The sequence below is a fragment of the Epinephelus lanceolatus genome, chromosome 9, assembly GCF_041903045.1.
Source record: "Epinephelus lanceolatus isolate andai-2023 chromosome 9, ASM4190304v1, whole genome shotgun sequence".
Classification (NCBI taxonomy): Eukaryota; Metazoa; Chordata; class Actinopteri; order Perciformes; family Serranidae; genus Epinephelus; species Epinephelus lanceolatus.
Genome location: NC_135742.1, coordinates 14751183 through 14767784, shown reverse-complemented (window position 1 = coordinate 14767784; position 16602 = coordinate 14751183). Strand labels below are relative to the sequence as shown.

Genomic DNA, 16602 nt, shown 5'->3' with positions numbered 1-16602 from the left:
ACACCAACTCCCTCTAAATGCGTCAAACCGCGCTCACAGGCTGGTGAGGCTCCTCTGTGGTGTGTTTTCAGGGCATGAAGCACTCAACACGCCTGCAGAAGCTTTACTGTCGCACTCACAGGCGCTTGATTTGTGTTGTCTGGGCGGATTGCAGCATCTTGTAGCTCCGCCCTCGATTATTCAGCCTGGTCGACGTGCGGTTGCTGCGCAGCGCGTGAAGGCAGAAGCGTCCGACTCGGAGCGGAGGGAGACCGGAGGAGCTCACACTGGTGTTGTAATAGCACTAAATACATTCGCTGCAGTTTCTCACACTGCAACCTCTGGATTTAAAGCACCGCAGCTTCCTCTTTGCTGACCAGGAGGACAGGACCGAGCAGAGAGGGATATTAACAGGCTTTTTTTCCCACGCTGCGAGAAGTTTGTCCGCGGAGTTTGGAGAGGAGTTTCAGGGTGGGCTGACTGAGCTAGCCTGGCTGCCCGCTGCGCGTCCCTCCTGCCCCGGCCAGCCAGCCATAAGTTAGCCCGCTGTCCTGCTCAGCTTCCAGCTGTGTGGTGAATCATGGCGCTCAGAGCCAAGGCGCTGTACGACTTCAACTCTGAGAACCCAGGAGAGGTGTCGGTGAGGGAGAATGAGATCCTAACTTTGTACAGCGAGCAGGACATTGATGGCTGGTTTGAGGGGGCGAACAGCAAAGGGGAGAGGGGACTGTTCCCTGCGTCCTACGTGGAGATCCTGAGGAACGACGCCGCCTCCACGCTCAACAACAACAGCTGCAGCACATCTGGGGACACTTACCCGGACTCCCGATACGCCAACATCCCAGCCGGAGGTTTTGACGGCTCACAGAGTAAAGTTGAGAACTTTTCCAAACCGTCTGCGCCTAGTTTGTCCACTTTCTCAGCCCCCACACAACCACCACCACCACAGCAGCAGCACACTTACCAGCAGGTCAGCCAGGGGAGCGATGATGACTGGGATGATGACTGGGATGACAGCTCGACTGTTGCAGACGAGCCAGGGACTGTGGGAGGAAGGTATCATGACTTTGAAGGCAACGGGCCATCCACATACAGAGTGTCAACATCCTCAATGGCAAGAGGTAATGCACAGCAAGCAAAGAGCTCTGCCACAGTCAGTAGGAACCTGAACCGCTTTTCAACTTTTGTGAAGTCAGGAGGAGAGGCGTTTGTGCTCGGGGAGGCCTCAGGGTTTGTGAAGGATGGAGATAAGCTGTGTGTGGTGATGGGTCAGTATGGCCCTGAGTGGCAGGAGAACCCGTATCCCTTCTCTTGCACAATCGACGACCCCACAAAACAGACCAAGTTCAAGGGCATGAAAAGCTACATCGCCTATAAGCTGACACCCACCCACACGCAGAACCAGGTGAACAGGAGGTATAAGCACTTTGACTGGCTGTACGCTCGGCTGGTGGAGAAGTTTCCTGTCATCTCAGTGCCACACATCCCGGAGAAGCAGGCCACGGGGCGCTTCGAGGAGGACTTCATCTCCAAGAGGAGGAAAGGCCTCATATGGTGGATGAACCACATGACCAGCCACCCAGTCCTGGCCAGGTGTGATGTGTTCCAGCACTTCCTCACCTGCAGCAGCACAGACGAGAAGGCCTGGAAGCAGGGGAAGAGGAAGGCAGAGAAGGACGAGATGGTTGGAGCCAACTTTTTCCTCACCATCAGCACCCCTGCGGCTCCGCTGGACTTCCAGGAGGTGGAGAGCAAAATAGACGGGTTCAAGTCTTTCACCAAAAGAATGGACGACAGCACCTTGCAGCTCAACGCCACAGTCAATGAGTTTGCCCGCAAGCAGATCGGTGGCTTTAAGAAGGAGTATCAGAAAGTGGGGCTGTCATTCAAGGTCCTGAGCCAAGCCTTTGAAATGGACCAGCAGCCGTACTCTGCTGGACTCAACCAGGCTATCTCCTTCACCGGGGAGGCATATGAAGCCATCGGAGAGTATTTTGCTGAGCAGCCCAGCAAGGATCTGGACCCGATCATGGATTTGTTAGCTCTTTACCAAGGACACCTGGCAAACTATCCAGACATCATCCATGTCCAGAAGGGTAATATTACACAACATATCTAATACATTTCACACTCACTGATTATCATTTTGTACAAGTTTGTTTTCACAGGAGCCTCTCAGAAGCCATATTATTATGATATTTAATGTCTTATGATTTATAACATCAGGACAGAGATTGTGTTCAGCCTTTAAAGGAACAGTTCACCCCAAAACCGAAAATACATATTGTTCCTCTTACATGAAGTGCTGTTTATCGGTCTAGATTGTTTCGCTGTGAGTTGCCAAATGTTGGAGATATCGGCCGTTGAGATGTCTGCCCCCTCTTCACTATAATGGAACTAGATGGCATTTGGCTTGTGTCAAGTGGTTTATGTTGATGATTTTATCTGAGATGTTCCTGCAGCTGACCAGCGCTTCTGTTTACTCACCAAAAAAAAAATACATTTGATAAACTCAACAGCGATGTGTCTTTCCAGAAATCATGACCCGGTGACTCAAGATAATCCACAGACCTTGTTGTGAGCAATTTCATGAAGGAACTGTTTTCTTTCTAATGAACTACACCCATCAACTGTATCACCATGCAGAGGGAAGCGTGCATTTACTTATGGAGGAGAGGCTTGTGTCTGTGACAGCGCCAGAGGTAAACATTAATGGCGTCCTCCTCAGCAGAGCTAGGTGAGCTAGCAGTAGATACATGCTACCCTCTGCGCGGTGATACGGTTGGTGGGTGTGGTTTGGTAGAAAGAATATAGTTCCTTCATGAAACTGCTCACAACAAGGTGTGTGGATTATCTTGAGTAACCGGGTCATGATTTCTGGAAAGAGACATTGCTGTTGCAGACATCTCTATGGCCGATATCTCCAACTCACACACCAAAATAATCCAGATCAGTGGTTCCCAAATGGTCCAGCATGGGGTCCAGATTTCTCCTTAGTTTGATACATACATGCGTTTGGCCATGTCGTTGAGCTAGTTTGCTGTCTTTGTCATGTAGCTGTTCGTTATTTACTCACTCTACAGCAGGAAACAGCACTTCAAAATAAAAGCTCTGTGCTGGAAACTCTGTACGCAAAAATAAAGTACGTTTTTCATAAAGTTGATACATTGCAAGTCACTTGGGGTCCATTCAGAATGGATCCTTGACCCACTTTTGGACCGTGACCCACCAGTTGGGAACCTATGATCTAGATTGATAAATAGCACTACAGGTAAAAAGAAGAATATGTATGTTTGATTTTGGGGTGAACTGTCCCTTTAATGCTTAGATGTATTTCCTCTCGACTATTAAAGATTAGTAGTATTTAAAAATTAGACTAAGCACAAGATTATAAATTAAAAACCTGCAGCATGAACCCAAAACTAAACCAAACAACACAGGCAGTATGTAAAAGGTCAGCACAATTTAAACCCCAGAACATCAGGTGACAAACTCGGCCCACCACATATACCCATATAAAATAAAACAAAATGGTACCTATGGGATCATAAATCTGGTTTCCAAACCTTACTTTCCACCGCATGTTTGGCCAAGGCTCAGTCAACATGTTGTAAAGTAAAGAAGTGTGTTTGCTGACTGTAAAAAGATAAACAGTGTTATTTGTCTCTGGCAGTTTTAGATGTCAGACTGGTCAACAGCAGACAGCCGTCAGGTTTTAGCTTGTACCACTTTGCAAAACAAATACGCATTGTTTGCATTTGGGAATCCATTTACATGCTGCTGCCCCTGTCTGTCCCACCTGCTGAGTCAAATGGGCGACACCCATTTGGCTGTGTGTGATTTTCCATTACGGAGTGTTACATGAATGGTGTTACACATTTGTTTCTCTTGAGACAGAGATTGCTCTACCTGGCTTGTCATTCACAGCACTGACGCAAAGTGTACACTGGCAGCTGAATCCTTCATAAATGATTGTCCACGTGTTGTGTTGCACAGAAAGTCAATGTTAACTAATCTAGGCCATCCTCCTACATAACCCTAACCCGATGATTGTTCTCATTGTGTGGCAAAATGTCACTCTCATGTGAGGCAACGCTGTTATGCAAGAGGCACGGCACTGTAGCGTTTGTGTTCAGAAGGAAAGCTGTGACTGCTGTTGACCATGTGTGGACATGTGGCACAATTGCTTCCTTCTGATGGGAAAGAGAACACGATAATCTAGAGTAAACTCAAACTGTTCATCGTATACGTACGTGACTGACTGCTTTCTGAGCATTCATATGTGCTAGTATGCATGCTTTCATTTATCTCCCCCTGAAATCTTTACAATCACTGCCAACTGGAAACTGAGAACTCTGCCTGGAGCAGTGCCATGTAGGACACCGTAGAGGAGATGGGCCCGATAGAGGATGATGTGAGCTAATCCTCATTCCATGCATTATGCTCAGTCCCAGTGCTCCAACTTACTAAAATCACATGACTCTCAGATTAGAGTGGGAAAATAATCTTTTCATCCACCAGTCAGAGTTCCCTGTTTTCAATTCACCAGGTATCTTGACATCTTTATCATTCGGACCCCCCCCCCCCACAAATACTGGACCCATTCATTCCACAATACCCTGGGGGAAACAGGACAGACTGTGTTTAGGCTTCAGTGGGACACAAACTTCCCAGTCAGCTCAAATCCAGTTTGCCACGTAGGCCGCACACAGCCCAAATAAGGTGACACAGCCATTTAAACAGTCCTGTGTGATAAGCCCAGCCTAATACCACAGATAAGAAACCCCCGATACCACACATGGAAGACCTTGCTGCGGGCACTGAGAGAAGATGGCAGTGGAAACAGGGGCCTCGCCACACTGGGAGACTGGAAACAAAGCTGACAGGAAAGCCAGGGCATGCAGCAGATGAAAGGAGAGCCGCGTGCAGCATATTGAATCCCAAATTACTTTGATCTCATCTTGTTTTTTAGCGGACTGAGGCTGTTTAGTCCCTGTATTTATTTTGAGTCCGGCTCAGCTTGTTTTTCTTTCATGCATGCATTCCTTTCTGCCTTAATCATGCGAGTGAAGAATGCATTCCTGATTCATTTCTATTTATAGGATGAGTAAAAGAGGAAAAAAATGGTTAAAAGTGCAGCAGAATCATACTGCCAGGCCCGTCGGTCTGTGCTGCACCAGCGTCTGCAAGTGGCTATAAACATTTATTATGCCGCATGGTAGTGACAGTGATATATCGGGATAGTTAATGCGCCTGCATTACATTAAACATTTTTAAAAGTCCCCTCGCTCATGACAGCTGAATACCTGCTTGTTACTCAAACTGCCTACACGCTTCCTGGGAGCACTAAATGCAAATAACCTTTGCAAAGGAACTTGACGTTCACGCTCTAAAGTCTACTTACCTCCTGGGTTGCGCAGAATCGTCCAGCACTCGACAATATGGCAGTGAAATAACTGTAATTAGTAAGAATAGGTGGTTTTTAATGAAGCCATAAAGACTGAATTTCACCGGCGTATCATTGTGTGAAGACAATAAAGTGCAGACATACACCAGCCACATACAGGGATGCTCTCAACGACGAATTTCCCTGAAGCTTAGATAGAAGTTTAAACTCAGTACCCTAAGAAAACTCTCAGAAACAACTCAAAATTGAGCACATATCCCAAAAAACACGACAACAGCTCACTACATTAAAGCAAACTTATTGAAAACAGTGTTATTTAGGACTTTAAAATTGTATCTGTCCTTTTGTCTCCCCTTTCCCTTCTCTTTCTCTCATATATTTAATAAGACACTTGCTTTTCCATCCCCATATACATATATCCCATCTGTTGCTCGGTTTTTATCCGCCCTTCCTGATAAACGTGTAAAGGAAATGTCCACAAGTGTTATTCTACTGTTCTGAAGTGAGTTTCATCGCCGACCGCTCCCAGTTTAGACACCTGAAGAGAGGCTAGGCCACATCCTTTGTTGTCACAGACCAGAGTGCACGTTTCCGCAATAGAAGTGGTCGCACAGAAACTCATCTGGCCAAGTAGGTCAGCTGGGACTGAATAGTGCTGTTTTTTTATGCATTGGTGGAGCGATAATCAAGATCTGAAGTGAGTCAGAAACTCAAGTGGTAGCTACAGCAGCTTTAAAAGTAGCGATAGAGGCTGATACGCTTGGTCATAAACCATATTTAAGAGGTTATCTCTTGCAGTCACATCGCTCTCTTTAGGAGAACCTGTCAAAGCATTACTTATCAACAATTCCATTTTAAGCTCCCTGTATCTGTCTCACAAGGACCGCAGACACCAGACAGGTTTTTATTTATCCCCGTGGTGGAAGTGGCCAGTGAAATATAAGCTGTCCCACAGAGGGACAAAGAGCGTCACCGTATTGATCGCCACCTCTGCCGGGCCCCCATTAGCCATTAGCGTGGAGCTTGACTGGGACAATATTTGCTCATAATATTGACATAATATCTGGCGTTGCTTTCAGACACCATTTAAGCTTCACATCCTATATTTCTGTCCCTTTATTTTTGTCCTAATCTGATATGGCGGCCTTGGTTTTGTTGTTTCTGCTTGTTTCAGGCTCTTGAGAAAGAGGAAGGGAGGAGAGAGAGGGGTTTCATCGAGGCTCAGTGTTTACAATCCAAAAATAGGGTTGACTCTGGTTTGGCCAATTACCAAAGAAGCTTTTTGTTTTTGCAAGTGTCTTATTATTCAGTATATTTGGAGCTCGAGACGAGGGGAGGGGGAAATTGAATATAAAACTTCTGACAGCATAGTGGTGTAAAAATGGTCAGGCGGTTGACGTTGAGGTAAAAAACATCTCTGAACGTTGTGTTTTTGTGGAGTGGGTATTGAAATGCGACCACTTCTTCAGGTTCTTGTTCAAACACTTACTCATTGTGATAATATTGATGTTGCCTGCAGGGGGAAACACTTGTAGTTTACTTTAGTCCAGGGCATATAGTCAATTTAGCTAAAATAACACAGCACCACCCGCTAGCAAATAATGTTCTTATCCAGTAGCGAAAAGTTATCAGATGCCAAGTCTTCATCAGGCTAATAAACTAGATTTTTTTCAGGGTGGAGAACTCATTGATGAACTTAAATGTCCTCAGTCCCAAATTAAAGCATAGGCTGCATACAGAATACAAAGGAAAGTAAGCTATCTGTGATGAATTGAGTTTAATTTAATAAGTAATTAAGTTGATAAAAAGCTTTTTGACTCAGCCGACTTCATCCCTATCTTTACTCTGTTTGTCCTTTCTTGCCCTTGCTGATGTTATCTATTCAGCACATGACTAAGAGCTGCATTTTGTCCAATCTCATCACAGTTTTATCTCCACATGAGGTGATTAAACAATGGCAGACAAGTAATGGAAAGCACCGATTCATACACAGATGTCAGGGTTTCCTGCTGAGTCAGCCTTACAGCTCACACTCCCTCTGTGCAAACACTGCGGGTCTGTCTGATATATTGTTACAGGCCATTTAAACGTCCTCTGATGCACAAATGGATGACCTAGGTGGCAGAGTGATGAGATGGGGATTGCCACTGGTTGTCCAGGTCACACGCTTGCAGTAGCTCGGTGTTGTGTAACCAGGGATTACGTAAGAGCCGAAGGGCTGCCTCCAGTGAGTCCAGGAGGGCTCAGTGCCACCTCCGTACACCCAGGGAGGATGTTTTCTTATTCACAGTGTGACACTGCAGTTATGGTACAAAGCTTGTTAACAGGCAGCAATCAGCAGCTCTGTATCTTGAATCCTCACATATTAACACAACAGCTTTATGTATCTCAGATGCAGGTGGAGTCCTGGATTTTTCTGCCAGTCACTCAGCTACACTGAAAAGCAAAGATAGCAGAAGCAGCAGTTGTGCAACAAGACTTCAGACACAACATGGCAAGATGTGATAACCTAAAAGGGGATCTATTGTGATGAAATATGGTCCTCATTTTTTTTATAATGACGCATTTGGAAGCAGTGGTGAGATAGTATTCACATCCTTTACTTAAGTTACTAATACCACACTGTAAAAATACTCTGTTACTAGAACAAGATAGCATTGAAAATTTTACTTAAGGAAAAATATGTAAATAAAATCAGGAAAATTTATTAAGTCTTTTAAATTCAAAATTAAAGAAATTAATTTAGATAAAAATAGAAAAGTATTAAAAGTACTGATGCAGAAAAGTTTAACTCAATTTAATAAATCAAAATAATTTAAATAATTAAAAGGAAAAGTAGCAAGTCCTCACATTTATTATTATTATTAACCTTATTATTATTATTATTATTATTATTATTATTATTTTATTTCAGCTGCAGTTGTATGATTATTAAGGGTGGAAATCACCATCATCATATTATTGTGATTTTAAACGTGTTGCAATATGCTGAATATTGCGATAAAACATTGCAATATATTATCCAACAAGATGACGTTTTCAGTCTGTTTATCTCACTTTTTTTTGCAGCAAAATGTATGTAGTGGACTGAAAAAGCAACTGATTATATTTTTACAGTGGGCTACCTAAAGTGTATTTTATATTTGTGATATTAATAATTTATATAATTTTTTTTAAAAAAACAATACTTTTCACTGTGTGACAATACGATAATGCCACGTGAAAATATCACGATCCTACGTTGTATCGATTTTGCCCCCACGCCTAACGATCATACTTATAGTAATAGTATATAGTTATATATAGTTTGTGTGCAGACATCTTAATTTGTAAAGAAACTAGTTGGCTAACTAAAGTTGCGCTCAAGTTTATACTTAAATACTTGAGTAAATGTACTTGTCACAATTCACCACCATTTGGAAGTAGCACTTACACTACAAACAAATAAAACTACTAGTTCCTGCTCTCCACAAAGTTGTACAGACAAGTGTGTTACATCATAAACTCAGACTGTAAAAAACATGCACCTGCACCCACTCACACACAGTGGCAGTAAATGAACTAGAGACCATCTTGCGATTGGATCACACTAACTGTGACACAGCGATCCATGACTTAGAACGAATGTAGGCCAGGGTTGAAAAGTGGTCTTCTAACCCTCCACTGCTGGCCTCCGTGCTTGAACCACACCCATCATCACACTGGGCATTCATTGTGATCTCAACTACACACCTGTAAAGTTTCTTGACTGCATCTCTGCTGGTTGTGATGCTGTCACAGTGACTAAGTCTGTCTACAGACTGACCCACAAAAAGACAAAAATATCAGCAAAACACTCAAAACAGCTTTTGTGGTTGTTCCTGCTACAGTTGGTGTTACCATTCTTCTACAATGACATACCCACACACACACACACACACACACACACACACACACACACACAGACTCACAAGGTGAAAACATCAGTTGTCGTGGCTGACGCATATCTTCAGGTTTTGGACTAAAAACAAACAGTTTGAAGACGCCATCTGGGGAGTCACTGTCATTTTCACTATCTTCTGTTCTGACAGTTCATAGACTAAACAGTTGAGAAAATTTTCAGCAGATTAATCAATAATGAAAATCATCTATTTACAGCCCTGCTTGACAGCCTCAGTATGTCATTTGTGGTTGTGTTTTTGCAGCAGGCCTGCAAAGATTACTCTGCAGCAGCTGTGAAAATGATGTGGCTGTCTGTATGCTACAGTTTGCTGACACCATCTCCTATGACTGAACTCCTGCCTTTCTCATAAAGTCTCCATGGTAACAATTATTCCTCCGTAGTCCATTAGCGGGCTTTTAAAATGCAGGAAGCCGGAGACCTTTAAGATACAGTAAACACCTTTGGGATTGGCATTTAAGTCTTTGGACAGCTGTGTTTGTTTGCGTTTCTCTCTTTCTTTTTTCCACCCCCGTGTCTACTGCTCCCCTGTTATCTTTGCCTCTCTTTCTGTCATGTTCAATCTGCGGTGCATTAAAGGAATTTCAAAGATTTGGGTTAAACTGCAGCTGAGGGAGCGACAGCCAGAAGGCAAACTGGGCAGACTGTGTGTAGAGGGTGAAAGAGATGTCTTCTTGGGGGGAGGGGGGTTTGTCAACATATTTCTTTGCTCTGCGTGCTGTAATATAAAGTCTGACATGTTGCAGGCTGAGGAGAGAAAAAAGCAGTTGTTAGGCATTTCTGTGAACTTAAAGTGCAGGCAGAAGCCAAACGAGTGCAGGGTTAGGTCAGTAAGTCGTCTGAGGGTCTCACATTTCAGGAAACAAGCCGGCTGAATCAGACCTTTAACAGAGTGCTGGTGACTAAGCTCACATAATGACTTGAAAATCCCATGATAGGCCAATACAGGAAGTTGTGCTGTGTGCCTTAAGGGCACAAATCTCACCTTCACACGCTGCCCTAGAGCTAACGCTCAGAGGTGACATTGTCAGTCAGCTGGTTGTGCCATACATGCTGTTGCAGTCATCTTAGTACATGTTGTGTGTGTCGTTATGAACAATTGCAACATGTATGTGTTAACACTGTGTAATGTCAGACCTGCACAGAGTACAGCAGCGCTGGTTTCTGTCCTTCATGGTGTTGAGTCAGCCAAGGTTTCTGCTACGTTAACAAGGAACAAGGACAGATAAAGCCAGGGCTACAGCTACAATTATTTTCACAATCAGTCAATCTGCAAATTATTTTTTTAATATATTATTTGGGAAGTTAGATTTTAGAAAATGTTGAAATCATATGTCTGCAATGAGGCTTCTGGCTTAGCCACTTGCGTCTGCGTAGAACATCACAAGGTCTCCAAAGGAAATTTAAAAAAAAAAAAAAAGGTGAAACACATCTTTCAAACTTCATTTCTTTGCTCTACAAATCAAGTTAAAAATCATTTCTGACAGGACCAAGTTCTAAAAACAACATGAAAACAAGAACTTGCGTAAGCACACATATGTTAGCGTTCACGCCACAGCCCAAAGAAATGTTTCTTTCTTTGACTCCAGCTGTGACATGTAAACATTTCTAAGAAGTTGGGTCAGACAGAAGGTCATATCAGTCAGTTTCTCTTGCGTTTCAACTCGATACTTACTGCTCGTGACATTTCTTCCTTTACTCGGTCAGAAAATGTCAGCAGTTTGATAAGTCATCTGTCATCCGCTCTTGGTGTTTTGACCCTGCCTTCTGCTCCCATCCAACCATCTGTCTGGGGAGTTGTAGGCTAATTTCTTGTTTTGGCACCAGTTTGGCTGAAGGCGTTTTCTGACTATAACACTATGCAGAATGTTGTTAAAAAAAAAATTTAAAAAAAGCAAGGGGCGCAGCAGTGACAGTTGATATGTGTGAAAATGGGAGGTTTGTGCGACAAGACTCCACCACAGTGACAAGTTGCTGTCGTCATTGTGGTCCTGGCAGAGTGAGACTCAGAGGTGAAACTCTCAGTATTTGTGAGATGCTGGATTTCCTTTTATGCTAGATGCAGTTTCTTCTTCATTTAATAGTAGAGGTGCCGTCTGACCAAAGCAGCATCCAGCTAAACTTAAAAAAACAATTAAAAATGAACAATATCCCAAAGGACACTGATAGGAAATGTCTAGTAGTTGAATTTTTAAAATTAAACATGATGGGCCTGAGTGAAACAATCTATAGTGCATGGTCTAAGGCAGTAGTTCCCAACTGGTGACTGACTGCTGTCAGTTAGTCACTCACTCTACAGAAGGAAACGGCACTTCAAAATAAGCTCTGTGCTGGACACTCTATGAACTTTAAAATTAAATGTGTTTTTTACAAACTTGACACTTTCGTGAGTCACTTGCGGTCCATACAGATTGTATCTGGGACACACTTTTGGACTGCAACCCACCAGCTGGGAACCACTGGTCTCAAGTGCGTAGCACAAGTGCATTTAAGTTTCATTTTTGCTAGTTAAACAACTCATAACCTGGGCTCAAGCCTAAGGTGCAACATGTAAAGAGGTTGTATTTTGTCCCTTAATATTTCATGGGTGTGTTTTGAGCATAACATGAATTCAACCAATCAGAGCGTCATCTCCCATTCCCCTTAAAGGCCAGGTACGCCTACACCTGGAGCCCTACTATTTACATGGCCAGTTTGGGAAATTGGATACGCATGCGGTTTCATGCTGAGAGTAAGGTATTATGGAAATATTGTGGGACATTTAAGCACCAGTTCTAAAAACTGTAGATATAAACTTGAAAGAAAAAAATACTAAACTTTTAGCTCCTGAAATAATCAACAAAGTTACACTGCTGCTTGTGCATAAAAGCACACAGCATCTTCCTTAATGGGGAGTCAGACCACAGCTCTGCTCTTGTCTCTGCCATGTTCACATTTCAGAGAATGTAAGTCATATTTGCCTCATTAATGATAAATAGTTTAAGCCACCTGCATGAGTGTAGCCATGTTGTGAACCTGTCTTTGTAGGTGCATCTTACTATCTGAATAACATGACCTTTAAATAGCAGGAAAATACTGTGCCCATGACGTTAGACCAGGTTTTTTCTTGGTCAATGGTGCAATCACTTTCTGCTGCCTCAGAATAGCAAGATACCAACAATGTGCCTTACCACAGCCCATTTTAAGACCCACACGCCCATGGGTGCACTGATGGGTGCAAGTACTTACATAACGTGGGCGCTAGCCATGAATTTGACAACTGCGTCAGTCTGAAACTGCAGCACTGTGCTGTGCGCCACTTTGCACCAGGTGTAACTCAGGGCTCTAAGAGTGTTAACCTTTTAAAATGTCTGACTGGAAATGACTGTTTGCCAAGTCCCACCCCTCAGTTGCTGTTGCTAAGTGAGTCGAGTCTTTGGTTCTCATGATGATGACGGCAGATTAACCACTTATACCTCATAGTCACTTTTAAAACAAGGGGTCCTTGATTTCAGACACAGCTATACATACACATTTCTCGACATAGTAAATGTCCCTCACAGATTTTGTCAGCTGTAGCTAACTATCTAAATCTAAACGAACATCTGATATTTTATGGTGTTTCCTGCGGACTTAAAGTAGAAATCCTGTGAGAGAGGTCTTAAATGTGCTCTTGATGGCTACAGTCACTGCATCATGATAAATAACTGAGGCTAAAGCTGCACGTCACAGGCAAAGTGTCAGCATCACCACCAGATGATGATCCATGTAGTAGACATAGAAATAAAGAAACTGCGTCACTCTTATGTAGCAGTATAAGTCGGAAAAACAATAGCTCTGACTTGTATTTAATTCCTGGCAAACACTGAATTGCTTAACCATGACATCAGCATCAGAGAATAGCTACAAAAAGACTTGTTCACATTTGGCTGGCAGTTGCCCATGTTCATATCCCATCCTTGAAATTGCCAACAATCATAGATGGTATCAAACTGCAAGCAAAATCCCCTTAAATGGTTGTTTAGAAAAGGCCTTTGAAGTACCATAATGTAATAGGTATTTTTTTGAGAGTCAGGCCCCCTCACATTCTCTAACTATAGACACAGATGTGGCTCTGTTTCTCAGGGAGTTGGAACAAACTGTTCATCAAACTATTTTTGGCCTGTTCCTTGGAGTTATAAATGTCCTGTCAAGCTCTGCTCTTGAATCTTAATCGCAAAGAATATTCAGATTATTAATTAACTTTGCTGGTTCAGATGATGAGTGAAGTTTTTAAGGAAAATAAAACTCATGTCTTAAGGACGGAACGTTGTTTAAAGTGTAGCCTATGTGTGGGCTGTTTTCCCACACTGGTTAAAATAGTTTTTGGACATCTGAACATTAATAGATGAATGGCGTAGGTGTTTTCCATTTACAGAACGTGCATTCTCAGGAAGCCCTTTCAAAAATAAACATGATAATTATAAATGTGATCATGGAACAACAGAAATAAATCTTATTATTGTTGCTCTCTTGTTCTCAACAGGAGCCCTGACGAAGGTGAAAGAGAGCCAGAAGCATGTGGAGGAGGGCAAGATGGACCGGGCGCAGGCGGAGGGCATCGACGAGCGCTGCAACATCATCTCCTGCGCCACGCTGGCTGAGATCCAGCACTTCCACCAGATCCGCGTGCGCGACTTCAAGGCGCAGATGCAGCACTACCTACAGCAGCAGATCGCCTTTTTCCAAAAGATCACAGGCAAGCTGGAGGAGGCTCTGCAGAAGTACGACAACGCGTAACAGACCGTTTGTTTCAGCCTGTCGGTTTAGACCTTGGTGATCAATGACACGTGCACCACCCTCGGCGTGCCGGTGGAGTTTTGGCAAACCGCAGCCAGTGCCGCGTACTGGCGAATGCTGTTCAAACCAGCAGGGAGGGGCATTCAAGGAGATGGCGCTCTGGTGATAATGACATTTCAACCAAATCCAGGTTTCTGTGTACGTTGGCCACATTTTTTGGGGGGTACTGGATGTTCTTGTGTAAGAGAGGATGTGTAATTTAAAGATAGGCCGACTTGTAATACAAACAGTCTTATAGATTTAATGAGAATTAATGATGATGATGATGGTGCGCCACTTGGTCTGGTGGGTGGGAGAATTAAATCTAATTAATGTGATGACCCGCAGAGAGAGAGCCTTGTATCTGCTGCTGCGTATACCTGGTGCAAGATTTCAAATATCAGATGTTTTTAGCCTTACAACACTGTTTTTAACTGACTGTTTATAAGTGACTGTCACTCCAGGGGCTGCAACGCTCCAGTGGCTAACACACTGCCTTCTGGAAACACTCAAGCCCTTCCTGGTATCTCTTTCCTCGGACAAACAGGACGAAATGTTTACAGTTCTCCTCGCTGAGCAGCCACTGTCACCACTGTCTCGCTGTGCCTTCTGATTACGTCTCTCTGGTCATTTTTGTTACTAGTCACTAAAAAGCTTTATATTCTGTATATGTAGAAATATATTCTATTTGTTTTTACAAAGCTACAAATTTTGCAGTCTTTGAAAGAAAAAAGATCACTGTGCTTTGAACATGGGCAGTGTCTTTGATTGGAGATAATACTGTTCGATTGTTTTTCCCCCTCCATTGGCTCTGGGATTGATTTTCAACACGCACAGTGTGAAAAAAATCAGGATAGAGAGGATTGCCTGCGTAGACAATAGGAACCCATGCCTTACACGGGGCACAGCCAGCACTGGTGCTGATTTAAGCGTGCAGAATTTAAGGGATGAGTATGTTGGTCACTTGCTATGCCGGATTATTTGTGTCGACAAAATGTTGGTTTTCAGGCTTAGTTTTGGGGTAGTGTTCAGAGGCAGGCTGTTAGAGGGTTGAGGGCTCCTCAACTGTTTTAATAATGCAGTCTTTTTAATAGCACACTTCTAGACAGTTCGACTGTACTGCTGTTTTTAACCTTTATGATGTTGGTTGCATCATGAAGAGATTAATATAGAAGCAGAGACGCAAAATAAATTCCTCCTTCAAAGAAAGCTGGTGGTTTTGTGTGTGTGTTTTGTCAAGTACTTTAAAAGAACACTTCATCTCCCTGAATGACCATCCTAGTATCAGTTATTCATAATGTGTTGAATTCATGAAGAAAACTTTGTGTACGAGAACCCAAAAATGGATAAAACTGCTGATGAATTGAAGTCAAAGGGGTCTGTGTTCAACAACAGCAAAACTATATTAAAACATCAGTTTACAAACTCTCACACACCATATGCAGTATAATCAAAGTCTCATTTGTCCAGTCAGATGGTCAATACTTCCCAAACTGACAGCCCTTTCCTGACAGGGAACTTCACTAAGCGTGAAACTTATCTATGCTCTTCTTAATACCAGGCTCCACTGACAAAATGCAGTGATTTTACCTTGCTGAACATGGGAGTTGCAGGTCTACTGCTGCCTCGAATGGTAGATAGTTTGTGCCATTTTGTGACCTTGGTTAATTTAAAACAGGAGTAGGCAACCTGCTGCTCTTAAGACCCTCTCTATTGGCTCCCTGTGGCTTTGACATAAAATTATCTGGAAATGAATAACATTCTTTTTAACTTTTTAACATTCTGATTTTCATTTCTCATTGTTGCATTCTACAGTTGTAAAAATGTGTAGCCTATACATCAAATTAAAATAAGATTTAACTTTTCATCAACTAAAATGTGCGTCACACGTCTACAACCTGGTGCCTTTTCCTTTAAATTTTACTGACCTTCAGTAGCGGTGGCTAGCCTGGAGTCTCCTCAGCAAGGCTAGCTATGGATCTAAATCCAAAAAAGGAAAATTCTTGGAGGAAAATAGAAGATTTAATAGTGTGGGCACAGATTTATTTGCTTTCACCACCAATGCTGCAGAGTTAAAGTACTAAATACTGCTCATTTAGACCTATTCATAATGTTGATGGGCTAATTTAGGCGTTATGGGCTGTTACCTTTATTCAAATATGTTTTTTGGCCCCAGACAGATTTTTTTGTCCTTTTTTAGGCCAATAAAATAGTAACAGTTTACGGCCCCTCATCTAAACGAACCTTTTCGACACCAAAGTCACACAAAAACACAAATAAGCTGATCAAGGCAGTGGTAGGCCAGCAGCTCCCATGTTGAGTGAGGTAAAACCACAGTAACTGTCAATGGAGTCTGGCTTTCTAGAGTCTTCTTCACAAATTCAACATTACATGGGGTGAGTAACTGATAAAATTGTCGTTTTGGGGTGAAGTATTCCTTTAAATTTGCAGTAACTCATTTTCTGTTGTTCATTTGATT

The 16602-nt window shown here is 42.9% G+C and overlaps 1 protein-coding gene across 1 annotated transcript; it reads left to right on the top strand.

Moving 5' to 3' along the window:
* The first annotated feature begins 219 nt into the window (after nt 1–219).
* Nucleotides 220–15332, top strand: snx18a (sorting nexin 18a). The gene is made up of 2 exons (XM_033619461.2): nt 220–2075; nt 13831–15332. The coding sequence occupies exons 1-2, from the start codon at nt 560–562 to the stop codon at nt 14082–14084; spliced, it is 1770 nt and encodes a 589-aa protein (XP_033475352.1). The 5' UTR covers nt 220–559; the 3' UTR covers nt 14085–15332.
* Nucleotides 15333–16602: the final 1270 nt, after the last annotated feature.

What these genes read in the sequence shown, in the direction of transcription:
- snx18a (XM_033619461.2), top strand. Translation starts at nt 560, where the DNA reads ATGGCGCTCAGAGCCAAGGCGCTGTACGACTTCAACTCTGAGAACCCA. An exon ending in CATCATCCATGTCCAGAAGG is followed by an intron (nt 2,076 to 13,830) that starts GTAATATTACAC and finishes TGTTCTCAACAG; the next exon opens with GAGCCCTGACGAAGGTGAAA.